Source organism: Penicillium hordei (assembly GCF_028827395.1).
Source record: "Penicillium hordei strain IBT 12815 chromosome Unknown utg000003l_segment0_segment0, whole genome shotgun sequence".
Taxonomy (NCBI): Eukaryota; Fungi; Ascomycota; class Eurotiomycetes; order Eurotiales; family Aspergillaceae; genus Penicillium; species Penicillium hordei.
This window is the reverse complement of record NW_026623144.1, coordinates 2,933,307-2,960,171: the sequence shown is the minus strand read 5'-3', so window position 1 is coordinate 2,960,171 and position 26,865 is coordinate 2,933,307. Positions and strand designations below refer to the sequence as shown.

Genomic DNA, 26,865 nt, shown 5'->3' with positions numbered 1-26,865 from the left:
TCAACCAATCATTAAGTCGGCCTTGTATTGGGGCAGCGCCCCTGAAGCAGAATTGGGCATCAGCCAATCAGGTATGTGACATTGCCTCATAGCTGGACACTGCAGCGACCAGGGTATAAAGATGGCTACGCCGCAGGAAGGAAATTTCTTCCAAGCAATCCCTCATAGCCGGAATCGAAGTTTGGGCTATCAGCCTGTCATTGCGCCTTCTCTCACAATGCCAACACAAGCACCCCGAATCCCGGACAAGGTATGGGATCAACACAAGGAAGAGATCATCGCTTTCCATGTAGCACATTCATTGGACCGGACAATGAACTATATGGAAGAGAAATACGGATTTCAAGCTAGGTACATTTCTAGTTCTCCTGGCCGACCCTCTGCATAACTGAAATCTGACGTTGCCATGGCTGCTCCCAGTGGAAACCAATACAACAGAAAGCTGGCATCGTGGGGCATAAGGAAATATTTTTCTGGAAGTGACTGGGCCAGTGTCTCCTCTGTGAAACGAAAGCGAAGCCAAGAGGGCAAAGATAGTGATTTCGCTTTCTATGGCCGCAAGATCACACGGCAAAAACTCGAGAAAGAAATCGCACGGCACGTTCCCTTGAGTAGGAGTTGGTGCAGCTCTGAGAAAGATGTTCTTCCAGATTATATTACTGTCTCTACACCACTGGCAGAGTCAATGGGCATATCTCGCAAGTTCCTTCTTCGTAACCTTCCTTGGTACGATTACACACAGGAAATACAAGCACTTGGTAAGTCCTTGGCGGCTACTTACAACCTATTTCGAACTGCGCTTTGAGTGTTTATCAACATCAACTATTATTGTTTCCATCATCGTTGGTCGAAACTAACGAGATGGCTAGTTTCGGGAGGGCTGCGAAGAAGCATCATCTACTCAACCTCTGATACCTCCTTGGAGCTTGCCACAAAGGGGCTTTTGTCTCAATCCAACAGCGATCTGTTGCAATTGTGTGTAACCTCGAATTCTCACTGCAGGGTCAGCAGCGAGCTTCATACCTATCTTCCACCTGAAGATATGGAGACTAAAGGTTCATTGAACGGGCCAAGGATACCACGGAATAAGTCTCCTTTTTCGGTCCTCGGAGTATTCCTAGGACACTTTGTGTTTTTGTCAACCAACAACCTACTCAATGAATCGCAAATCAACAGAGTCTGTGACTGGATTGTTGATAAATGTGGTGCTAATATCCTCCTGTTTCTGTGTCGGCCGGGGTCACTCTCAAGGGAGGTTTTCGCAAGAAAGGTCCTCTGCAGCGCAGTTGAGTTCGGAAACATGTGCCTTGCTAGCAGGATAATCCAATGCGGGGCCCATTTACGGGATGTTCCTTCTCAGAGTCAACGTTGGGCTGAACACCTCTCAACGGCTGTGCTCAAAGGGCACGAGGCTATGGTTGAGCTACTGTGTAAAGCTGGGGTCCCACCTAAGGTCGAGAATCGCTGGCCATACATTAAGTGCCAATCCTGCCTTCCGATTCTACATACACTCCTCAAATATGGTGCCGATCCAGAGAGCTTCGTCACGGGGGAGAAGCCTGGGTTCCCTCTGATTGATGCAGCAAGCAATGGTAGCCTAGGGGCCGTGAAGCTACTTCTAAATGCAGGAGCTAGAGTTGACCTTTACCTTCCTAGGCATTGTGGAACGGCTTTGCAAGCCGCAGCTTCGCAGGGTCACTTAGAGGTGGCCAAATATCTCGTCCAATCTGGAGCGGACGTCAACGTTCCTAGTGTTGAACTTCTCCGGCATCATCGATGGTCTATATTCTTCAACAGTAACGAAATGGTAGCTTGTCAAACTCCAGTTCAGCTTGCTACTAAAGTGAACAATCTCGCTCTTCTTCAAATTTTGCTGGAGCATGGAGCATCTGCGATGGCTTGCCCAGTCTCCACATGTCCTGACTTTGAAGCCATTTGCTGCTACCAAGCCACTGACTTCAACCGGCATAGACCACTATATTATACACCTGTATATGACAGTGAGTGCATGGTACATACTGCCCTACAATACGGAGTTTTACGTCGAAATTTGAACATCGTCGCACTTTTGCTGTTCATAGGAGTTGCTCCTGATTCCCGGGTAGCACCAGGTGTAGGTGACACACCCTTACAGATGTCAGCAAGGTTGGGTAACCTTGAATTAGTTCAACTCCTTCTGAGCAGCGGTGCTGATGTCAAGGCCTCCCCTGCGGCTTTCAATGGCCGAACTGCAATTCAAGGGGCAGCGGAAAGTGGAAACTGGAAGATTTTATCAATGCTTCAAGGCGCAGGAGCGCAAATCAATGCCCCAGCAGGAGCGAAGCTGGGAATGACTGCGTTGCAGGCCGCCTGTTTGAACGGCCATTCTCTGATGGCGGGGTTCTTGCTTGCTCACCGGGCGAATTTAAACGCGGCCCCGTCGCCGCTGGCAGGACTCACACCCATTCAAGCTGCATCTGTGCATGGCGATATCGGACTAGTGAGAGAATTGATTAGCCTTGGAGCAGATGCCAACGCCCCAGCAACTGAGATGGGATCAACTGCTCTTGTGGTTGCTGTAAAGCATAAGTCTCTCCCGCTTCTCGAGATACTCGTGCAACATGGTGCAAACGTCAATCTGACTGGGGACTGTGGTCTCAGGTCTCCTCTAAGAGAGGCTGCCCGTGTGAACTGGTTGAAGGGAGTTGAGTTCCTCTTGAAACACGGAGCGAATGTTGATGACACTCCTTTTGAGGTACTACAATCGGATGAATGTGCGGATTTCGATCAGGAGCTGCTGAGCCCTCTGGGCTGGGCTATCTCCAATTGCGCTGAGGAGATGATAAATTTACTGGTGCAACATGGTGCGGATGTTCTTGCACCTGTTGCATTTAAAGGAGATGCGTCTCGAAACGCCCTGATATATGCAATATTGTACGGGCCAGATATGGATATCATTGACTTGCTTCTTGAAAATGTTCAGGACTTAGAAAATTATCCTGGGTGGGAAGATGCGCTAAAAACTGTTTTCGAAAACACGGAAGGCGTTGAACTTGAAGTTTGTGAACTGATAGTTGAGAAAACAAGCTCACTGCCCTTGCCTCTTCGTTACAAGGTGATCCAAAATGGATGGGATGCATTACCTACGTCGGGCATCCATGAAGACGAAGAAAATTTGCTAGGCGTTATTAAGCTTCTCATAAAATCAGGGGCAGATTTGGATTCTCGCTCCAAGGATGGAAGCACTCTCCTTCAACGGATAGCTGGTGAGGGGTACCATCAACCCTGCTGTTTTCTGGTCGGCCGTGGTGCTGACATTAACACCCATGCGGCTCAATCATATGGAACAGCTCTTCAAGAGGCCATCAAGAACAATGACGTGAAGATAGCCGATCTCTTACTGGAACATGGGGCAGATGTGAATTCACCAGCGCTCAACCGGGGTGTTACTCCGCTTCAAGCGGCTTCCATCAATGGGATGCTCGAGATGACCGTACGGCTACTTGAATGCGGGGCAGATGTCTCTGCGCCAGCTGCACCAGAGCAGGGGAGAACGGCAATTGATGGAGCTGCAGAACGCGGTCATTTGGAAATGGTCCAGTTGCTTTTAAACGCATATGGAGAGCAAGAAGCGCTGGGGACAGTATGTAATCAGGCGGCAGATTATGCGGAAAAGGAAGGTCACTGTGAACTTGCCCATTGGTTACGAGCGTATTCCCCTGCTTGATTGCCGTACATAATATGAGTCAGTTGTTATGTATAGCGTTCATCAGTTTAGGATAGAAACATTAGAAACAGGGCAATGGGTGCCGCTATGGGCGCCCCGCTTGCCATCGTATGGGATACCATATATAAGTATAAGTCTTAACTAATCAGACTGAGATAGGTAGACCGGGGACGTATAGCTTACTAGATATCAGTGTACTAACAGGAATTGCTTGTATAGCTATGGAAACACACCGGGTTTACCAGCCAATGAAAGCAACAGAACTAAACAGGGATAATGCAAAAATGAGATGAAAAGAGTGTCAATTCCGACGAACTAAACTGATGAACTACTGAACTTCATAGGGGTTGGTATACCCATGAGAATATCAATGGCCCGGGTTTACAAGCCCGAGGGGGCCAAAATAGGCAAAAGTATCCGTAAACCAAAGATGGTTCATCCTCGGCAGCATTTACGTCAAAGGCAAGTCTATCTGCTGTGTATCTCTTTAAGTTCACAACCTAATATAGAGCCCTCCAGGTCTATCGTTATCCGCCCAGGAGATACCATCAATAGGAGCTCGCTGGAAGTGAGGCCACAAGATGATCAAGCGCGATTTGCTCATGAGCCGGTTGGGACTGGAACATTACGTGATTTTCGGTATGCCGTCCAACTGGTTCTATTTCGTATTTTCCCCACATATTATCACATGTCGTTTATCAGTATCTTCTTGATATCCCATGCTAACTCACGATCTATAGGGAGGATAAATTCTATCGTGGGGGAACGTTGATAGTGGCACACGAAAGTGATGATGATAATCCCCCGATCCCTGTGATTTATGACCCTTATATAACAGTGCGCAGTGGCGTAAAGAGTTTACAGAGGGATTCCACGCTTGTGAGGGCCCGCGAGGGAAGCCTCTGAGCCGCTCGAGCGCCCAAAATATGGTCTCTGTTTATACAGGTAACCAAAAAGGTAATTTTTAGCTCTTCCGAAACCCAAGGTGTCTTTAACAAGTCAATAGGTTTCCCGGCACCCATGTTAGGGTCGTATGATGCAACGGGGAAATGTCTGTTCCAATCGCTTTTCTCGATTGGGTGCGTACGGGTACGGGAGTATTACCACTCACTCTGCCTCTGGAGTCAATTGGAACGAGACCAACTGGGGGTCACTTTAGTCACAGTGCTTTAAGAGGAACCTTGGAAGATATTCACCAAGTGAGACCAATTCGTGCCCAATCAGGTTCACACTGCCAGTTCGCCCTCGTGAACCAACCTCTTCGCCGCATAGCTTACAGTACAAACCAAGATCAGCCGTTATCTTGCGTGCGTGGCATGACATGGAATGGTCCGAGAACCTTAAACAGAATGTCCGGTCTCTTGTGATGGGGCTGTCGTTACACTCTGGTGGCCATGGGGCGTGTGTCAAGGGAATTATTGCATCAGATGCATATCATACAAATCCAACAAGGAATCGGTTTAGTTTCTGAAATGACGCCTCCCTCGCTTGCTCTCTAGCATGAGCTTAAAGCCGTCCACGTGCCCCAGCCTCTTTATCTTGACGGTAAATGGACATCGAAGGAGATCGGCCCAATCATGAACCCAGGTGAACCTGATAAGATCAATGGTGGACCTGACAGCTTCTGGAACTGGGACCATCTATGGGATCACATTCTCTATCGGTTAACGTACATGTTTACAACACAAACTGCGGAGGATTTCTATCGGAGATGGCTCGGCTACCCGCTCGATCTTAATCAATATACCGATGGCATCTATGTGAGTCGAGAATCGCTAATTAAGTCTCGTTTCCGCGCTAACCGCTTGTCCTATATTAAGCACCAAGATGGCACCGGTCGGAATTGGTTTGAACCCGACGACTTGGTAAGTTCAGAACTTTCCATAAATGTGAGACACAGGAGGTGATTTGAACCAAGAGCGATGGCTGTTGATTTTTCCTAGCGGGAGGACTTGTATGGACCACTCTGCTTTCCATATATGTTACTTCATACCATAAAAAACATGGAGGAGAAGAAGGGAGAAGCCATGGCAGTCCTGTTTAACATTCCTTCACGATGCATGCATTTGTTAAATTCGATGATATCCACTTGATTTCATACTAATCATGAACGTCTAGTGTCTCTACGCTAGCTACCAGCCACGCGTCTTGGGGGAACATAATGCGGAGGAAGATGAAATCCGGAGATAACAAGAAAAAGCAAGACAGATACGCTTTCTGCGACTCCAGTAAGCCCCACTGGGATTGGCATTGCCATTGGGGGCGAGGTCGGCTCAACCCCCATAATATGGAGTAGATATTGGCTACGCCTCAAAGGTTGTAAGAAAAGAGTAAGTGGCTGGAATATCACCCAAGGATCTTCAATCAAGAGAGTGGGGCCGTGTAGAGAGCATACGTTGTGGGAACGGCAAATCAAACTGGGCCGAGGAGGCTCCAAACGGTATATTAAATGTTAACTGTTCTCGGGTACTCCATACAACAACTGCTGTCCGGATATTACTCCGTTGGAATTGTAGTGCTTATCTAGAGAGAGATAGTGTCTTGGCTGTCAAAGCCAACTGGACGGAGTTACACACGGGTAGAGGACGCGCGGATGTGGGGATCAGTAACTCTTGGCATTGGCACGGTTGTACTCTTGTACTCTTGTACTCTTGTACTTGGTACACTACTTTGGGAGTTTAGAGAATCATCTCATTTGATAGCATTGGAATGAAAGGAATTGTCATAGAATCTATATTCCTTTTATACTGTGCCTTTATCAACTCGTACCTGAATATCATATCCAATAAATTACGGTGGGACCTGAGTCCTGCATATACGAGGTCACGTGACTCCCGCCAAATGGACCCCTTCAACGTCATCGATCGTCTTTTCAGACCCCTTAGAGAATTGGCCCTGCCCATTTTCCATGGAACCATGATCGTCCCTTGACCCTTGTCTTTTTTTTCTTTTCAATTTCTTTCTCTTCTTCCTCATACTCATACTCTTTCTCTTCTTCAACCCTGTCCAAACCACCTGCGCATATTTATACACTTTCATCCGCCTACCGTGGGCCCTTGATTGTGTTCTAGACCAAATTCTTGTTCTCCGCGATGCGGTAGAACCCGACACAATCTCACAACACAAAATATGATATTCGGCGCCCGGGATGGGCCCGTTCCAGGGGCATCATGGGCCTGGAAAAAGGTGCTGCGGTTTGGAGTTGGCTTTTTGTTCGTGGTAGGGTTTGCCGCCGTACTATGGCCCTCGGTCGAGCAAGTGAAGCTGCCGCTGCAGACGACTGCCAACGTCACCCTCGCCCCCGATATCTCGTGCGATGTCGATCACGATAAATTGGCATCCATGAATGTTCTCAAAGTCGCCCAATACACTCGTCGAGAGATCGTACTCGATATGACGGATGAACCAGTACCGTACACACAGTGGCTCGAACAGCCACTCTTGGAAGAGCCGAGGGGAACCGAGGGAGCAGCGGATGGGTGCTCAATTCCAGCACCAGTGTCCTTGCGGGTTCCTCAGCCGCCGAAATTGGCGGACGCATCACACATCGATTTTGGAGTCGCGACCAGCGTCGAGAGATTGAACGAGTCTCTGGATGCGTTCGCGCACTGGGCTGGATACTCGCGCACTCGTATTTTCGCGCTGATCGAACCGGATCGCTCGGAATCCGGAATCCGGGATGTCAAGGCCAAGGCTGACGCTCTGGGGATTAACCTCCACGTCACAGAGTCGGACGATGACTACCTCAACCGATACTTCGCACTTATCCCTCTTTTGAAGGAAAATTCCCGAGAAACAACCCAATGGGGCTGTATCATTGACGATGACACATTCTTCCTGTCGATGCCCAGACTAGTGGATGCGCTGGCTAAATACGACCACACCACCTCCATGTATATTGGCGGATTGTCAGAGTCTATCCCGCAGATTGCGTCATTCGGAATTATTGGATTTGGAGGCGCGGGCGTCTTTTTATCGAAACCCCTCTTGGCGGAAATTACCAACGTATACGACAAGTGCTCAGCAATGGATTTCACAGGTGATCGCCGCATCGCCATCTGCATCTACCGCTACACCCAAACCCGGCTGACGGTAGACCACCGTCTGCGGCAGCTGGACCTGATGCACGACGCCTCTGGATTCTTCGAGTCCGGCCGCGAGCCCCCGCTCACGGTGCACCACTGGAAGTCCTGGTTCCACGCCGACATGCCGAAGCTAGCCGTGGTCTCCGAGTTATGCGGCGACACCTGTCTCCTCCGCAAATGGCACTTCGGCGACGGCTGGATCCTAACGAACGGATTCTCAGTCATCAAGTATCACGCCGACCCGGATCAGGACGATCTCGCCATGGAGCAGACCTGGGCTCCCCACAATGGCGCCGATGACGAATCTTACCTGCACGAATTGGGTCCCCTCCGCCGCAAGGATGAACACAAACAGACCTTCCAGTTACAGGGTGCCGTCCACGAGCAGAACGACCGTGTCACTCAGTGGTACATCATGCGCGATGACAGGAACGGTGATCAAATCTTGGAGCTGTCATGGCGCAAGAGATAAATATGAATTTGTTTTGGCTTGTACATGTACGGAACGTGTACGGGCTCCTTTATATGGTCTGCGGGCCCCGGCGGTCTGCTGGATCAATAAGCCCACTTTCAGGCGCAAGGTTAAAGGAATACCTCTTTGCATGGAGTTTCGTTTCGTTGTTTATAGATGATAGATACACCTTCGGTCTACTCTAATAAGTTAAATAATGTGATATGGATTGTTTTGGGGGGGTTTTCTTTTGTGTTTTAAAATTGTAGCCGTTGAACATATAGTTCTGGGGAAGGATCTTCTCGAGTACTCTGTAGGCTGCTTGCGTCCTTGACAGGTCTCGAGCGACTGTTCTAGTTTTGGTTCGGACAATGGCCTTATCGTCCATCAAATGGTTAGGGCCTTTTTTTAATACAGGACTGGACACGGGTATCTACCAAAGTATACATTTAAATATCCGTGGAGGACAGTGATGATAAAGCCAAGAGCAAGGAAAAGGAAGGGGAACAGGTGGGTAAGACCCGCCTCTCTACCATGGCAAGCAAGGCCGTCAAAGTTCTGGAGGCCATAGCTCACCGATAGACATTATGTTGTACCATGGAACCGATCAATATCCCCCTTTCTTATTCCATGTGGATATGTATGCATATTTCTTGGTCTTTTGTGACTAGCGGATAGACAGGTGCCAAACATGTGGTTTGTTGTTCTGTGTGTTCTCTACGGCAGTATTTAAAATATATATATCTTCAAGAACTGGTTTTCCAATCATGATCACTAGTGGCTTGTTAACCTATTTTAAACCCACAACTATAATGTTAGAACCAAACTAAGCACCAAAGATACCATATATAATATATATATATATATGCCAGCTGGGAGCTACAAAATCGAGAAAAAAATAAAATACTTGCTGATGTACGCTTAAAATCCGCGAATACTCGGGGTGTTATCGGAGAAAATAACGGCTCGTAGTAATACTTTACTAAGGGAGATACTCCGTATATCGTAGTGACCTAGTGAAGATCCTATGGAACCCCCTGAAGATCGATCGGCGTTGAATGTCGCGGATGTGAGACCAAGTGGAGTAAACAGTAAGCAGTAGACAGTAAACAGTTAGGAGCGGTACATAGTATATATTTTGAGAGAGCGGGAAGGACGGAGACTATTGACAGTGACCCGGCAACCTGTACTAAGTTCCGTCAAACGGAGCCAGATACGCAATTTTGGGTCTTCGACAGCCAAGACTAGAATACGAGATGGGAGTGTAAAGAAGTGCTGTTTCAGTCTACATTGGTATTTTATGTCCAACATATTCCCTTCATATCGAGTGGCGTCCAAGTGGAGCATGAGGCATGGTGCAACGCAATGCTTCAGGGTCATGTGCATTAGCTTCTACGCCACGTGTTTGGTACCGAGTATATTTGGGTGTTACCTAGGGATATTAGCACGGTTTCTGCAGTTGGACTCGCGCAGCAAGCTGAGACGAGCTAGTGTTGACTTATCTGTGACTATTTACCTTGGTATGATATGTTAGGCACATCAGTGGGCCAGTGCTCACTTTCCCCAGGAGGAGTTGTGACATCAGAGTGGAATCTGCGACAGCAGACACAGAAAAATGGGTCTTTCGGTTTTTTTTTTTTTTGGTCATAGCGTCAGCGGCTGTCCCTGGATTTTGTGGATATTTGTTTTTCCTGGTACATATATCAGGTTACGTAGGCTGTACAAAATAGGGTGTGTCTGAATTTCCAAGGTCAATAGGTTACCTCTAAGGGCCTCGGGGAGAGGATAATTCCACAATTCTACCTAATTTGTCAGAAACCAACCTTGCAGCCATAAAACACCTCCAAAACTGACCTGTAGCAGGACATGCTCCATCCCAGGGGCCTCCAGGCTGAAGGAAATGTTCTACTAATAGAAATATGGATACTAGCGCAAACATGATACACCAAGACACGTCTCAGCCACAACCATGTGGGAATCGCCCCGTGTCCAGCCGTCCAATGTGCATCGGTCTGACCCGCCTTAGTTCAATTTTGTGTTTTATTGGCGATTGCTCAAAATCCAGGGAAATGGTTAACTATAATAAATCAGCTTGCCGGTCATTGGTTCATCAAATCCCTGAAATGCCAGCGTACTGTCTATTCGGCTTTACACGGATCTGCATGGTGTTTATAAAGTATTGTAGAGGGGAGATAATCTCCGCAACTCCCCGCAGGATCTGAGTTGAGACCAAACTGGCAGGTACAGTATGCAGGATAATGGGTGTCGTCATTTTCGTCACAATTTCCAGGGATGCGTGTTAGCTTGGTGAGTGGCTGAGAACGGTAGGCGTGTGTGTGAGAGAGTGCGTGAGTGTGAGAGGATAGATGATCATGCCAATGAAGAGAAAATAGCCCTGGAAAGTCACCTGGGCACCATATGACTAGACCAGTCATCCTTGTGCCCAACCCCCCCTTTTTTTATGTTTTATTTTATTTTACCTCTAGGCAGATACATCCTGGGCAGTGTTTAACTATTTCTTTCTTTCTTTTTTTTTTCTCTCACATTAATCCCTCGATGTGAAGGGTATAGTGCACAGGCTCAGGGAGGATCTACTGGTAAGGCTCCGAACCGTGCGCAGCATGGGGCGCATGTCTTTTTTTGTTCTTCCTACGGCTTCTACGGCTTCCACGGATGTTCCAAAATCCTTCTGGCGGCCTTCTGGAAGGTAAGGAGAAGGCTTGGCGGAGCCATCCGTGCCGTCTTTTGTGATAGAGTGGGTTTCCTAGAGGCTGAAGGCAGCCGGTGCCCTCTAGTGCCCCCGGAAGGGAAAAAGGGGCGGATGAGATGGGTGTAATTACCGATGCACACCGGATTAGCTCCACTGCAGGATCGTCAGAGCCTAGGTAATAAGACAAGATGGGAGGATGGTGAGAATAGAAGGTCGAAAGTGAGTTCGTACTACCAATCAGAGTAAACAGTGTAACCCATATATGATGCGTGAGGTACGCAGTACAGGCTACCATAATGATAGCGAAAACCTTCTAGAAGGTAACTCCCGATTTTGCGATGTATTCGGTTAACGATGGTCGGGATGGACTATCGAGGTAATCTCCAAATATAAAAATAAGTATAATCATTCCATGTGTCGCACCATGAGAAACCTGCATGTCATGGTTGATCACCGAAATCTCCCGTTTCGATTTTTTTGGGCTTTAATTTTTACTTCTTTTTTACTTCTTTGTTTTCATCGCAAAATCCGGCAGATGGAAAATGGTATATTTTCTTTTTAGCTTCAGGGGTTGTAGTTCAAGCTTCCCCCCCCCTTTTCATACTGTGTATGGGACTTTATTAACGCCTTCCATATATTAGTTCTCTATTAATTCGATCCTATCCTTAATTTGGGTCTTGGTCTGGGGAATAAACGTCAGATTTACAGGGTTTATCCCGAGAGAAATTTCAGGAGGCTATATCGAGAATAATAAGGAAATTGTTCGGATCGGCCTTTCGTATCCATTTTCGCACGGGGGGAAGGGCACGTTGTGGATCCTTCTGGTGCGGCCAAGTTTCCTTCTAGCGGGCTTCGCTGGGTCCGACTAGGGAGAACTAGCCCTTCTAGAAAGGGACTTGAGTTTAGGAGTCTTAGGTCTTGGGATACAATAGGAGTATAATGAAATAGGTATATGAAAGTGCAATATATCAGGGAGATTCGAAATTTGGATATGATGCTTGAAATATTAAATAAAAAAACTAAATAAAATATGATCCAAAACAACCAAAAACCAAAACCAACGAAAGAAAAAAGAAGTAAATAAATGATGTACAAAGATGCAGACAGTGGCACCTACCACACCTAAATCACCTAAATCACTTAAATCACTTAAATCACTTAAATCACCTAAATCACCTAAATATATGTAATAATCATATTTTCTATTTCTCCCCCTCCCCCCCCCCTTCTCATCTTCCACCTTTTAACCCTTCGCTTTCCTTTCTTTTTTTCAATCTTCGATCCTCATCTTTGTCTATCCCTTCTCCTCTTACCCCCTCCACTTAACCGGTCTGCGCGAATTCCTACCAAATTCCCTCGAACCTCTTTTATTTGGATTCTTTACTTTTACTATAATATCTTGAAACCTCGAGCTTCCTAAAGGTGTGTTTTCGCTTCACTCCTTACCTTCACCGCGATTTGTCAGTGATGACGCATCTCGCCCATTCACCTTGGCTGCCCAACCCTCTCTGTTTGCGCTGTTATCTTGGGTTTCATGAACACGGACAATTTCCCCATCTGTGCTCGTCTGGTCTTTTTCGTTTTCCTGGAACTCCCACCCCCACCGAGGCGCACAGGCAACAAGATAACGAGCTTACGGCACGGTGGAAAGACCTCGGAATCGGAATCATCGTGGTCTTTGATTTCATGCTGACAATCGACTTTTTTTCCCCCTATAGAAACCTTGATAGGGATAGTAGACCTATAGACCTATCTTCCAACCTTCGCCGATCACGCGTTCCGCCTTTAGCCGACCACAACATTATTTCCCGAGCTGGGCTTTTTGGCAGAAAGCCCATCGTTTCGATACCTCTTACGCAACCTTGCATTCCACTGCAGAAAAGTGGAGAATCTACCCCGTCCCATTCTTCGTTGAGGGACTGTCCAAGACACTACGTGTACTACAGGTTCACGCAGGGTGAGTGTCTAGTCGTCTCCCCACGAGTTGCGCGCTCGCGGAGTCTTTGCAGAGCCGAGCTCGTTTTACTACCGAAAACTGGTTCTGACTATTTCGTGACTTGCAGAGCTTGCTAGTTGGGACCCGAATCTCCCTCCCAACGACCCGCTACCCTTCATATCACCCAGTTCTTACGCGTAAAGGACTTCGAATCCAATAAGTTATCGGACTTCGTCGTATACTCGTGGAAGGCCTGCCGAAGGACGTCTTCGAAAGCAGTCCTTGACCGCGGTCCCTTGGCTACTTGCTGGGTCGGGTCATGGACTTCACGACCATCCTGAACAGGAAAAACTCCGCTGCTGCCGCCGCCGCCGCCGAAGCGCAGTTACAACAACAGTACTTCCAACAGAGTACACAGTTACACACCGGAGCTTCGCCCACCATGAAGAGCGAATCAGGTGGCTCGGACAACCCTGTCAACGCATACCCTCCCCACGGTCCTCCGCCCATGCAAATGGATGGCGGACTTGCCGATTCCTTCTATTATGCACAACCCACGGGTTCAACCCCTCGAAACATGGCCTATGCCCCTGCGGGATACGCTGGCGATCCCCAGATGCAGCAGGAACCTGTCCCACAGGGAAGAGCTGGAATTGAACCACCACCAAAGACTTTCCACTGCTCAACCTGTAACAAGGGCTTCGCACGGCGCAGTGACCTTGCTCGACATGGTATGTATATCTAGAAGTTTCAGAGATTCCACCACTGACAATATATTAGAGCGTATCCACACCGGAGTTAGACCCCATGCTTGCGAGTGGCCAGGGTGTGGAAAGCAGTTCATCCAACGCTCGGCCTTGACAGTACATTCCCGTGTACACACCGGAGAGAAGCCTCATATGTGTGAGAGGTGTGGCAAGGTGTGTATCTTTCCTCTTTTCATTCTGGCTATACCTAACATTTCTTCAGCCCTTTAGCGACTCGTCTTCGCTGGCCAGGCATCGCCGCATTCACTCTGGCAAGCGACCCTACAAATGCCCGTATGCCAACTGTCAGAAGACCTTCACGCGCCGTACGACGTTGACGCGCCACCAAAATCATCACACTGGGACCATCGAAGAAGCCGCTGCTGAAACAGAGGCCCAGTTGCGGCAAAATAAGGATCGTGGACGTCCTGGCGAGGGAATGTTTTCCGAGCACGCTTCCATCCATTCTACACCGTCACCCGCGCAACATCCGTCCATGTCGCCTGGTGGTGAGCTCCCGCCACTGAACATGCACCACTCGGCCGGCGACTACTACATGGGCACCGGTCCTATTCCGCCTCATGTGCGTGGGGATTTCCCCCAAGGCAGCCCTCGGGCTTCCCCAACTGCAACTTCTCCTTCGCTGTCCAGCTATGGCGGTGCGCCCCACCCCCGGCCATCTATGACCTCGCATCCCTACGCTCCGCCTCAACCTCTTGAGCCCCCGGCCAACAGTGATCACCGTCCCAATAGCGTGAACGGCAGTCCACACATGACTAGTCTTGGGTGGGCCTCGCCGTCTCACGGTAGCATGCCATCGCCCGGATCGGCCAACGACTTCACTTACCCTGAGCCCACTGGCCCCGCGTACCCGACATCGATGCCGCCGCACATGTACTTCCCCAACTCTACCATTCGTCGGCCTACCAGCACCGAGCCGGAGAACTACGAAATGAAGCCCCGGGGTGACCACACATGGTCCACGGCCGTCTGATGCGATTCACAGCCCATACTTGGAATTGTCTCGCAACAGCTTTGAATTTTCCATTATTTCCTTTGTCTAATAGGTTCATTGCATAAGCCCCTTGATTCCCACGAGAGAATTCGTCTATGCCTCTCGATTGATTTCTTATTTCCTTTGTTTTTCATGCATTTTCTTATCCGTTTGTACTTATATTGATGGGAAACCAGCGCACTGGAAGGAGTCGGACGGTCTGATCGTGTTTCCAAATCTGCGATTTATTGTTTTGTTTCAAGATGTCATCTCGCTTTTGCATCACCCCCATTTTCTTTTGTTAAATGCTTGCGGATGACATTACCGAGACACGATCAGATGATGAACTGCACCCAGGGAATAAATAGAGGGTTGGACTAGGGATTGCCTTGGGTATGGATGGGTTCGGGAAAGGGTCTGGTTTTGTTTTTAAGGAGACTCCTGATTGTGGTGTCTGGTTGGGATTTAGTTCGTGTCTATTTCGCTGTTTTTCTCTTATTGTTTCATACATCTAATTATTGTATTGCCTTTTTTTTTTTGTTACCTCTTGACTGTCATTTCCGGTATCCTTTGCTTTTTTTTCTTTCGCTTTCGTCTTTCGAATGAGGTCGTCTACTGGTGTTTGTATGACTGTATGATAGAACGATGATAATAGACAGTTATTGAATTCGTGTTTCTTGTCAGATCGAATGATACGTAGATAGTATCTTCCTACAAGATGCCCCACGAATACGTACATATGTTCCACTATGGACCGGATTGCATAGGGCCACCTTAGTCTTGCTACAACCCTTAGTTCGGGTTTTCTATTGGCGTTGTAGCTGCATCGCAATAAGCCCTAAGAGGCTGTGTTCATCTAAGAATTCATAGATACATCTATCGGCGCGGGTTCGAATGCACGTTGCAAGAGCTCGAGCATCGACCTGACAAGTATCGAATCAAAGGCGTATCAAACCAGATATTCAAGATGGAGAAAGATGGACTTCATGGGACCAGGGGATACCCTGATGGTGCGAAGAGTGAAAGACTTCATACGACACTCGAGGTAGATAACGATATGAACGCCATGCGTCCTTCGCTTAGATAGGAACACATGGCGAAGAATAATCTCCACCTGCTTTGCAACGTGTTTAAAGCTGTTGCCCAAACCTTTGTTCCAGCCGACATGGAAGTCGTGCGTTGGAAGAAGCTTTGGGGTTGACAAGTAGGAAAATGCGAACCACGAAACGCCATCAAAGAGCATGAAGCGCTCTTTTACGAGTCAATGACAGATCGAGTTTGAAAGACTAATAAGTTAGTGTTGTATCTTTGGAGAAGGTGATGCTATCCCCTTTCACAGAAAGACAGTTTATTCCTCTTTAATCATCTTACTACTACCTCCAAAGAGCCCGAAGTTGATACAGACCGACAAATTTCCGATCACTTGTTAGCTATCTTAGATCTGCCGGGAGCCACCAAACTGCATCCCGCAAAGCTACTGACAGAGGCAGTATGGTAAGTATACGATATCCAGGCATTTAACTTACAATGCAGTCTAATATTACCTAGGTATTAAAAAGAGCATGGACGAACGAAGCAATTTGATGATTTCTTCGAAACTGCTAGCAGTATCTGCGAGTCCTCAACACATCCGGATTAGGATATCCTGCTTGCAGGTATCCACTTCTACCTAGGAGCTATAGCCATAGATGCGAGCAATTTTGATACAAGCCGTATTAACAAGGAATGTCTTTTCAATTATACCTCGCCTACGCAGAGCGAGGGATCTCACAAATTCACGACAGACGGTATGCGGAAGGGGAGGTCGATCTTAAGGAGACACTGCGGATAGAGAGAAAGCTTTGGGAAATAATGATAGGGAAGATGCCCGGACCGGACTGATTCTGTATGCTATTAGCAACCTCCTGGCACCACCATAGAGCATGGCACCACCACAGAGCATGGCACCACATAATGTGAAACGGTGGGTGAGAGGGGCCTTCACACTGCAAATACCACCCATAAGGTTGTCGAGCACCTGATTCGCTCGGGTGGCAGGGAGAGGTAATGTAGGTGCTACCATTTAACTAGGTCGTTGAACACCTTTTTGACTTCTCTTAGTAATATGACCAACAGCCCGCGGGCACACTGGGGTTGATCCGAATGCACATAGGAACGAGATCGCTCGCATTACTTTCCTCAAGCAAAAGTTGGTTTTGGTTATGGGCAAGATGCAGAAGGCTTCTATCGCTTGAGGAGCATTTTCTGCTGTACAAGAGCTTCCATGGTCTGTTTCTCTGTTACATCATATATCTCACACCACGTACACTATGGTTAAGATGAATCTGGGGTTGATTGACATGGGTAAGTGCATGGCGTACAGCGAAGAGTTCGTGCTGTTTATTTATACTCTATATGGACGGATTCTTTGGGCTTGACATAATATACTATATGCGGACAGGTTACTTGGAGATCTATTGTCTACTCAGATCTAAGATCAAAAACTTGAATGATCAAGTCAAATCGATGGCTCTACCAGTCGGCAACTTTGTCCAGCAACATCATCGGTCACGTTGCTATACACCAAAAGAAGCCATAAAGTAAGATTTTGAATAATGGACAATGTCTCACATCAAAGCCAATTTAATTCCAGTTTATCGAACTCCTCGTGTTGACCCTCGTATTCATGTGGCGTTGGGAGAACATTGACCGCGGTAGAGATGGAAAGTCTGGGGGTAGTGGCAAATGACCTAAACTTGAAACATAACTCACAACTAGTGTATAACTATAGCTTCGTATCAAGTCATCTGGTCGTGTGTTCCAAGGTTTCCTCGAAAGTTGATGCTTTAGGTAGTTCCGTGTCTTAGTGTGTGGTGTATATATAGACACCGATAGAAGTGCTTTACTCCCAATTTCTTCAATTAACCGACCACACTTTGTTCTCACACCTAAGATTGAAACACCGAGAAACACTGAGACTAGGAATATGTATATCCATAGAGCCCTCGGCCTTGTCCTCACCCACCTTGCCCTGAGCGGTATGTATTTCAACTAACACTTACATCAAACCCCAACAACCTACTAACCACATCTTCCAACAAACAGAAGCAGCAGCTTGTCCAACCGGAGGATGTGGCACTGCTGATGCCTGCGTCCTTACCGAAACATGCACAACGGCAACCTTTGTCTCACCCTCGACAACAACTATCACAACCTGTGTCCCAACACCCACCTGCGCGGGAGTATACTGTAAGTATCGAGCGACCACAGCTAAACATAAACGTTGAACGTACCTCTAACCAATGCTAGCTTCTTGTGAGTTCGGCAATCCGAATAACCAATGCTGCTCGGGTTACTGTGCTGCTAGCAAATGTCGATCGACGGATGATAATTGGCCAGCTTGTAGGGAGGATAATGGGCCTTGCGTAGTCGATGAACACTGCTGCTATGGGAATCCCTGCGTAAATGGGATCTGTAGCCGAACTTGATGATGCAGGATCGTCATGTATCAGAATGCCTGCAACAATTGTACTTGGAATCAATCATGACTTCGATGTGTGTATTGAATTAAGGGCAGACAGTTTATTTTGGGCTGCATGACCCGGTCGAAGCCTGGAATACCTAATCTATGACTCATGTAATGCTCTCCATGAAATTTGTCTTGACAGACATAACGACGTATGTACTCACATAGCCAACACTTGCTCAGCTCGCTCAGTAAATGCCTTCATAGCAGTTCGCCACAACTCCGGCCCGACACTAATCCTTGCAACGCCCAACGCCCGAATCTCCTTCACTCCCAGAAATCCCTCTCTCAAATTCATCTTCACATTAACCATACCCCCTAGGGCATCAACCAACCTCGTAACCTCCGTGCTCGAAACACCCCGCCCACTAGACCCACCCCAAACAAAAACCGTAGTAGCGCCAGCCTCCAAAAATGCTTTCCCGCGCTCAATAGCCTCCTCAACAGTCCCATTCTCCGTCAGCAACACATCAGTTCTAGCATTGACCACAAAGTCTGGAACCCCGGAGGCCTTTGCCGCCTGAACTGCAACTGCAACTCGGGCCGCAGCCTCATCCACCGACCGCAGCACACCAGTCGCATCCATATCTTCGAGATTACACCCTACAGCGCCTAGCGCGATCACTTGTTTAATAGTATCTGCCAACTCAGAGGCATCACCGTGTCCATCTTGCACATCAACGGTCAGTGGTTTGGTAGGGTTGGTAGCGCGGGCGGAGGCGGCGATTGCGGCTATCGCGGTCAGGTTTTGGGTTTTTGTTAGGGCGTTATCGTCGACGCCGATCGTTGCGGCGATCGCGTAGGACCCCGTTGCGATCGCGGGTGCTGTTGGTAACGAGGCAATTATGGAGGCTGTTGCGGCATCGTAGACGTTGGTTAGGATTAGGGGGTTGCCGGGTTGGTGGAGGGCGCGGAAGTGTTTGGCGATGTCGTTTTGGGTTGGCATTTTGTGTATGTATAGGCTATGGGTTGGATGGATATTTAGTTTGCTAAATATGTTGTACTATGGAGTGCGGAGTACATATAGTCCAATGCAGATTGGAAAAAAAAAGTCCTTGACTCATTGAATACGAGGTCGAAAACAATGACGAGGTTTTCGGAGCCGATAGTTCTGCAGGCTCGGATCTGCGATCGGATTCGAGCAAGGCAGACAATGGGGGTTATTATTTCCCCTGTCTCAGACTAGACAGATGGAGAATTAGCTGAATGGCGCAAGGGATCCACGGTATTCCCCTCTTCGGCTTAGGAAGGAATTACACTTGTCCAGGTTGAGTAGACCATGCAGGACACTGCTTACACTCTTTGTATTGCTTACGGGAACTCCCAATGTAACTTGATCTCATTCAGGTTTGCCACAATTGATTTGAGAGGGGATCGACTTTAATTGACCAGTCCGGCAGCCAATATGGGGACAAGGTACTGCAAAGGAACCAAAAGGGTTAGAAAAAAAATAAAAAATAACGGGTGTAATACAATAATATACACCCCGGAGCCTGATGGCTTGGCCTCCATTACTCCATTAGGATGCATAAATGGACCTTCCATGCAGCTGTGAAACCGAAGATCTAATAAGAGGAATTGTGCTAGGGAATTTATCTACAATATACGGAGATGTCATAGACTTTTGACAACACAGCAAGGTCATCTCATGTTCAAAACCAATAACCTTGGTAAAGGCTAAACTTGCTCTGTAATCAAATTAGGAGCCCGATAACATGTGGTACGAGGAATTGGCCCCGTTTCTCGTTAGCCTATCGAAAGGAGTAAGAGTCCGTAGCAAGTCCACTAGTCCGATGTAGGGCGAAACATTGAACGGTAACACACCTGGGGGACCTTTCCGGGTTGGATATTCCGTGCCTGGGTGCATATGAACGAGGGGCAAAGCCTGTAGCATTCCTCCAGGGTAGAATAACGAGTACCCGGGTGATTTTCATTGGAGAGAGAGAGAATGGAATGTTATTTCCTATGTTTCCCTAGTGTCTTTTCGTTTCAGATGTTCTTTTTATAAACCCATGAAACTATGAAACCATGAAACCACTTAGACCATGACATTCAGATAATTTCCTGTCATCAACAAATACATAGTCAAGGAACCTTTAATCTATATCGAAGTCAAATAAACCCGACCACACCCGCTTCGGTAAACAAAACTGGACTCGGGAAGCCCCGTTACTGATGGGGTCACTCTTTTTTCTCCTCACGGTATTTGTATTGTATTTGTATCCGAGTCTAGATTCTCTAGATTCTGTGCGGTTGTCGGCTGCGCTTAGGTTACGTATGTTGTAGGTCTATCCATGGATGTATCTTATAAGGTATATATGTACATTGGGGGTGTACGTTACAATTATTTTAGGAGAAGTGAAAAAAAAAGAGAGAAAGAAAAAAACAAGGGAAAAAGAAAAATGACATGAACAAGTGACTTACAAATAGATGTAGAACAAAGGGCCCTGGCACAAGAATGACTTTCAATACGGGGACGGTACTAATGTATCGTAGTCAAGAGGAACGAGAGAAAGTCTATGTATAGGATCTGTATACATAGAAAGAACACATCATTTACGATTATATAGTAATTTCTATTCAATATCTCTTGAATATCATATATTATAAGAACATTGGAAGTACATATAGAATGTACTAGTAGGTAACGACTTATAGGAGTCAATACATTGAAATTACTATAATTAATTAAAAAAAAAAAAAGAAAAAAAAAAAGAAAAGAAAATACCGATTGGGAATCCCCTGTAATTTTACAAGGAATCGCCGTCAGCTCTCCCCACTCTCCGACGCTTCGCCTTGCTCTCTCAGCCTTTCTGCCTTTCCTCCTCATCTTTTGTCTCTCACACTTCTTACCATTCGCATCTTACATTCTACATTGCCTTCTCTATATCCATATCTCTAACGATCTTATGGCGTATGGTTTTACCTCACTCCCTCGTGCAGTTGGCCGCCTGACCTGCAGCTCTCACGCTGCCATCCGACCTTGCTCACAACCTCGAATCCCTCTCTCTTCCTCCCGACCTTGACCTTCTCCTCAACTCCCATAATGTCGACCGGTCTGAATATTCCCCAGACCGGGCTGTCTCTCCACCTCGGAGATCAGTCCGGTGATCTTTCTGTCAAGCCAAATCAGATCATGAGGTTGAATTTGGTGCAAAGCACCCTCGATGATCTGATTCAGAGCCTACGGAAGGATCAACCGGCACGACTCCGGCTGGGAAAACACCCTACACTTCACTACGGGGGCAAATCTCAAATGTTCCATGCATATCCCGAAACACATCGATCTGAGATCTACCATAGCTCATCCGATAAAGAGACACTGTATTTCACAGGGGTTTTAAGTCATAGTCTGGAAGTTGAAAAGGCTAAAAATGCTACCGCGGCCACTGATCAGGCGCTGGCAGATTTAGAAGAAAAATTAAATGCTCATGAGAGGGGGAAGGAGTCCAAGAAGACTCACATAATCTCACACCCGGATGAGCTAAAGGCTCTGCGAGGCAGCAAGTCAGGCTACAAAGGTCCCACCACCAAAGTCGAGCTTGAGAAAGATCGTTTCCTCAAGACTGCTGCCAATCGTTCTCTCACTGCAAGTCCTATCTTGGGTGCTCCCAAGTCTCCTCTCGCAATGACTCCAACATCTGCTCCAATGATGGAGAACAAAGATCGTGTGAGGCTTGAAGCCCTCAAGGTTCCCTTCATTCACCTTCTCGCCGTCCGTGCCGTATCGGCCAAGTTCCTTGCCCGCCAAACCCGCACCACTGTCGAAGACTGTATCGCCCTCGGCGAGAAATTCGGCGTCGTGAACCGAATCAACCCCGAGAAGTACAATCTCAAGGACAAAGTCTACAAAGATCTTGATTTGTTTGGCTTCAATTACACCGAGGAGGACCGAAAGGAAGCCATTGAGAATTCAATTTCTGCCTTCGATCGCATGCGCATCTCTCGATCCGACAAACTTTGGCAAACACTTCTTCCTAAGGCTGAACGAGGCAAGGGAAAGTGCCTTTCGCGTTTGAATCTTCGTACTGGCCCGCCCCAGAAACCTGCTGCCCCACCCGCCAAAGCCAACGTGGAGGACTCGGGCAAGGACAACGACACCGACCGCGCCAAGGCATCTGCACCTGCTACTAAGACTACTTCGACCGCCCCAAAGGCTCGTGACAAGGACCCGATCAAGCGACCCACCAAACCCAAGAATACCAACAGCACCCTTACCGGACGGGTTACGAAGAAGACTGGTGGGAAGGCCCCAGTCAAAGTGGACAGCAAGATCAAGTCCGCCGAATTCGTCCACAGTTCGGACGAAGATGACGATACCGACATGCTTGATATTCCTCCTGCCGCCGCCGCTCCCGCGTCTGCGCCTGCGCCCGCACCCACACCCACACCCAAGCAGCAACCGAAGGAACACAAGCGGACTCCATCCTATTCGAAGCCCCCAGCACCGAAAATCAAGGCACCAGCCAAGCCTCGCACCACCGAGACTACTTCAGTCCCATCTGCTCCTGTTCCCAAGGCTAAACCTGAAACATCGAAGCCAAAGCTTGAACCATCCAAACCAGTTACCAAGGTTACAGCTTCCAAGCGTCCTCCCTCTCGACCCTCTACTTCGCCGCAGAAGCCGTCTCCACTCGGCTCCTCTCCTCCTACCAATGTTTCTGATGCTACCAGTAGCAACCGCAGCCGAGCTGACAGTCAGAACCAATCCTCCGGTTCATCCTCATCTTCGCCTCTCATTTCCCAGCTAGCCAAACCCAGCAAAGTTGGCCGTGCAGCCCCTGCTGTTCCCAAACCTGCCAAAGCTACTCCACAGACCAACGGTATCACGAAGACTACCCCCGCTACCACAAACTCATTGAAGCGCAAGGCCGAGTCCGATCAATTGTCCGTGCCCCAGGCAGGACGGCCTACGGGAAACTTGGAAGCCAAGCGGCGCCGAGCGGTCAGCTCCTCTAGCGGTGGCAGCACCGGCAGTGCATCTCCACCAATGAGCTACGAGATCCTGAGACAGCAGCTGCGGGTGAAGTCTCAGAAATTCAAGAACTTTTACGCCAAGTACCGCAACTTGCATGACTCCCTTGCAGCACTCCCCAACCCGCCCCAGGTGGACCTCGACAAGCTGCAAAAGCAGCACGTTCATCTGCAGCGCATGAAGAAGGAAATCTGGGAGGAAGATCGACAGCTTCGTGAGGGCCTTCATTCGTAATTTAATTTCGTTATTTTCTTTTAACCCATCTGCACGGTGATCATGTCGCACCTCAAAGAGTGCCTTCTGAACCAACAGCCCCGGCGTTTTATGTCCAGTCATATTATTCTTTACCATAGCAATTCATATTCTTATGACCCAATTTTCAAGGTTTCCATGTTTCTAGACTAGCACTTCACTGTCGGGTAGTCAGGCCACCAATGAACACAAACAAATAGTTGAGCACCACATAGACCTCGGAAACGAATGAAAAGTCACAAATCAACGAAGTATAAATAACTTAGTCTAATTTCTTTTCGTAGTCAATAAGCAATGGAACCAGTTTCCGGTTGATCTTCACTTTTACCCCAGATCGACCAAAACGCCATCTGTAACATGCTAGTCCCAATGAGACATGGTGGGTCCCGTTTGGCTGGGCGGTGTAACACGTGGTAGTGTCACGGGATTGGTAAATTAAACATACACGTGACTGCAACAGTAGACGTCATTTGGCCGCTCAATGGACTATTCCTAGTTAGGTTTAGCCTCGAGCCGATTCGAACTTGCTGGCTCGGAGCATCATACATAGCAATCGTTACACCGACCGCCAGATATTTCTTCTAGGCTGTAAAGTGCCAGCAAATAATCACCGAAAATCAGTTCCAAGCGCTTATTCTAAGCTCGCTTGACAATGACTCCCCCGGCCCGAGGACGGGGGACTAGCCAGCGCAGCCCAACTGTCTTGGTGGGATTGACTATCAAATCAACTGTACGAACCAAGCTCAACTAACCCATATCGTCTATCCAGGTCACAGATTCCCGAGACCAGCAACAGCCCCAAACACCCCGTCGACGCCGCTCGCCCGCAACCCGATTCATCACCGTCGACAACGTCCTCCAATACGCCTCCGACGTTCCTTCAATGCAGCAGCGCGGCCCACCACCAATCTCACGGTCGCGCCGTCTTGCTTCCGCAGCTGGAGGCTTAATAACCAGCGCAGGCAATAGCAGTTCAAGTGCAGTGGCAGGATCCGGTGCCACGATGAGCCGACTGGCCGCGCAACCGCGACTCCCACCTCGAACGACAAAAGTCAGCGAGAAGCTGGTTCTTCTGCCTGACACCGGCGAGCTGGAGGAGGGCGAAACTGAAGAAGAGGAGGATGATTCCGACGGTGCGGACCTCGTGGACGAGGAGCTTGTCGCGCGTCTAGCCAAGGAGAAAAATGTTGACCCGGAAAGAATAAGACACCAGTTGCTTGTGTCGAAGCGGCTTGGCGGCGATTTCGGCGTCGATAATGATCTTGCCCCTCTGTTGGCCGAAGAAGAAGTTTTGAAGAAACGCCGTGTTGCGCCTGAGCGCGCGAAGAGTTATGCTGAGCGGTTGCCGAAGGCGCGACGGACGGAGAAACTCGCGCGTGTTACGGCGTACTGTACGGCTCAGGCGTATAAGATGGGATCTCTTGCTGCTTTTGTTAAGGAGCAGCATGGTGGGCGGACGAAGCTTTATGATGATTGTCTCTACACCGCGTACCATCTTCCTCTTTTGCCGGGCCATGATGGGTACCGTCTGCGGAGTAGCCCTGTGTTGAAATACCCAGGAGGAAAGTCGCTGTTGGACGAGGAGATTGAACGAAATGAACTTCGCGATTATCATGATGAATATATGCTCGAGACGGAGGAACATTCGGTTGGTGGACACAACCGTCCAGAGGATGAGCACCATTATGAAGGGTCGCCGGCCCACCCTGAGAGTCATGATCCCCGGGAGGGAAATCGGGAGCAATTCTTGAACCGCATCTCCGAAGAAGTTCATGACCACCTCCCCAATGACCATGAGCATGCTGTCAGTTCCGGCGAAAGTGTCGATGGCTTGCAGCATATCCCGCCACTCCCGCAACCAGACAGCAATGAAGGAATCCGACAATCCTCGCCTGAACCTGCATTCCGTCGCCGAAGGCACAGCACGGATGATAGTCACGCTTTGATTCGAGACCGTCCCTCTCCGCCACTGACCACACCCGCCTCGTCAACGCCGCAAGCTCCGGCCCGGACGTTGTACAATGTTGCTGAGATGTTCGTTTTCAGTTACGGCGTTGTCGTCTTCTGGAACTTCACCGAGCGACAGGAGAAAGACTTGCTAGCAGATTTGGCTTTTGCTACATCATCTGCAACTGGTATCCCTACTCCTCTGGCGACGATGCCTCTTGACGAGGAAGACTTTGAGACAGAGGAGTTCCATTTCGAGTATTCGACTGCGATCTCACGCCCACGAGTCTACAACGATATGATCACTCTTCGCAGTGGTGACCATATGATCAAGCTCGCTATTAGCCATGGTATTTCACAGAGCACCAAACTGTGCTTCTTCGAGGAAGTCATGGCCCGTCAGATGGCAGAGGCTAAAGACGTTCCCAGACGTCTTGCCGTTACAGGCCAACTGGGTATGAAGCGAGAAGAAGTCTTCCGGATCTTGGGTCGACTTTTCAAGAGTCGTGTTGAGGTCAACCTTTGTAAGTCCGCAGTCCCCTATATCGGCCATTATGTGGGCCTGGCCGCGGAGAAGATACTTTATTCCATACTAACATTTCCCACTAGCATCTAATATGCTCGACGTCCCGAACTTCTTCTGGGAGAGCGAGCCAACCCTTTACCCACTCTACATCGCCGTGCGTGAGTATTTGGAGATCAAACCACGTATCCAGGTTCTCAACGAGAGATGTCGCGTATTCCTCGATCTCGCAGAAATCTTGTCCGACTCGATTGCCGACAACCGCACTTCCCGTATGTCTTGACCTTCTCTTCGCTCCCTAGCTTCTCCCAGCTAACCCCATTCTAGACCAAACCTGGATCATCATCGTCCTCATCATTATTTCAATCATCGTTACAATCTCCGAAGTCTTCCTCCGCTTCGGCCTTCTCCATGCAAGCCAGGGTCCCGCTGGTACACCTGCCAATATCTTAGCCCGTGTCATGGGCCGATCTGTCACCCCTTCTCCATCCCCAGACTGGTACCCATACTCTGCCGCCAACGCGCCACCAGGCTGCATCTGTCCATCTCTTGGCCCTGCGGGCACTGGTTCGGATATGGGAGTCAGTGGAATGATGGGATATTAATTTCATTTGAGTTTCTAAAAGCTGGATACCATGGCGCAACTGGTGTTATGGCGGGGGTCACTGGACACAATTTCTTTTCGGTTGCATATTACTTCAAAACTGACAGATTCTAATACGTGTTGATTATTTAAAATGGTTCCTCTCCCTGCTTTAGAAACACTACACTTCACATATCCAAGCTTAACACACTACTTCAACTGCCTACGTAAGATATGCAGCCCCCCTGTGTGAATTTGGCCGAGGGAACAATATAACGAATTTTGTCGACAGGATACTTCTTAGACTGGGACTCCGTTGTTACTAGGAATGATTGGTGGGGAAATGCTAGGTGCAGAGTATTGCGAGGTTTGAGAGAATGTTTGGAAGTGGACAAAGAGCAGGGTGGACTACTATGATTTTATAGAGTACTTTGATACTGGAAGAAGACAAG

General features: G+C 48.3%; 9 protein-coding genes across 9 annotated transcripts; 8 read left to right on the top strand and 1 right to left on the bottom strand.

Moving 5' to 3' along the window:
* Window positions 1–406: 406 nt before the first annotated feature.
* On the top strand, window positions 407–805 carry N7537_006346 (uncharacterized protein; the record flags this gene model as incomplete). Its single annotated transcript, XM_056897403.1, has 1 exon — window positions 407–805. The coding sequence occupies one exon, from the start codon at window positions 407–409 to the stop codon at window positions 803–805; it is 399 nt and encodes a 132-aa protein (XP_056753188.1).
* A 495-nt stretch (window positions 806–1,300) lies between these two features.
* Window positions 1,301–3,706, top strand: N7537_006345 (ankyrin repeat-containing domain protein; the record flags this gene model as incomplete). Its single annotated transcript, XM_056897402.1, has 1 exon — window positions 1,301–3,706. One exon carries the CDS (start codon window positions 1,301–1,303, stop codon window positions 3,704–3,706), a length of 2,406 nt encoding a protein of 801 aa, XP_056753187.1.
* Window positions 3,707–5,283: 1,577 nt separating this feature from the next.
* On the top strand, window positions 5,284–5,896 carry N7537_006344 (uncharacterized protein; the record flags this gene model as incomplete). Its single annotated transcript, XM_056897401.1, has 2 exons — window positions 5,284–5,571; window positions 5,825–5,896. 2 exons carry the CDS (start codon window positions 5,284–5,286, stop codon window positions 5,894–5,896), a joined length of 360 nt encoding a protein of 119 aa, XP_056753186.1.
* Window positions 5,897–6,835: 939 nt separating this feature from the next.
* On the top strand, window positions 6,836–8,263 carry N7537_006343 (glycosyltransferase family 31 protein; the record flags this gene model as incomplete). Its single annotated transcript, XM_056897400.1, has 1 exon — window positions 6,836–8,263. The coding sequence occupies one exon, from the start codon at window positions 6,836–6,838 to the stop codon at window positions 8,261–8,263; it is 1,428 nt and encodes a 475-aa protein (XP_056753185.1).
* A 4,944-nt stretch (window positions 8,264–13,207) lies between these two features.
* Window positions 13,208–14,628, top strand: N7537_006342 (putative C2H2 finger domain protein; the record flags this gene model as incomplete). Its single annotated transcript, XM_056897399.1, has 3 exons — window positions 13,208–13,619; window positions 13,669–13,808; window positions 13,858–14,628. The coding sequence occupies 3 exons, from the start codon at window positions 13,208–13,210 to the stop codon at window positions 14,626–14,628; spliced, it is 1,323 nt and encodes a 440-aa protein (XP_056753184.1).
* Window positions 14,629–17,593: 2,965 nt separating this feature from the next.
* Window positions 17,594–18,036, top strand: N7537_006341 (uncharacterized protein; the record flags this gene model as incomplete). The annotated part of the gene is made up of 3 exons (XM_056897398.1): window positions 17,594–17,645; window positions 17,713–17,849; window positions 17,917–18,036. 3 exons carry the CDS (start codon window positions 17,594–17,596, stop codon window positions 18,034–18,036), a joined length of 309 nt encoding a protein of 102 aa, XP_056753183.1.
* Window positions 18,037–18,293: 257 nt separating this feature from the next.
* On the bottom strand, window positions 18,294–19,079 carry N7537_006340 (isocitrate lyase/PEP mutase family protein; the record flags this gene model as incomplete). Its single annotated transcript, XM_056897397.1, has 1 exon — window positions 18,294–19,079. One exon carries the CDS (start codon window positions 19,077–19,079, stop codon window positions 18,294–18,296), a length of 786 nt encoding a protein of 261 aa, XP_056753182.1.
* A 2,100-nt stretch (window positions 19,080–21,179) lies between these two features.
* On the top strand, window positions 21,180–23,342 carry N7537_006339 (uncharacterized protein; the record flags this gene model as incomplete). The annotated part of the gene is made up of 1 exon (XM_056897396.1): window positions 21,180–23,342. The coding sequence occupies one exon, from the start codon at window positions 21,180–21,182 to the stop codon at window positions 23,340–23,342; it is 2,163 nt and encodes a 720-aa protein (XP_056753181.1).
* Window positions 23,343–24,012: 670 nt separating this feature from the next.
* Window positions 24,013–26,435, top strand: N7537_006338 (RMD1 family protein; the record flags this gene model as incomplete). Its single annotated transcript, XM_056897395.1, has 4 exons — window positions 24,013–24,066; window positions 24,130–25,831; window positions 25,917–26,102; window positions 26,158–26,435. 4 exons carry the CDS (start codon window positions 24,013–24,015, stop codon window positions 26,433–26,435), a joined length of 2,220 nt encoding a protein of 739 aa, XP_056753180.1.
* Window positions 26,436–26,865: the final 430 nt, after the last annotated feature.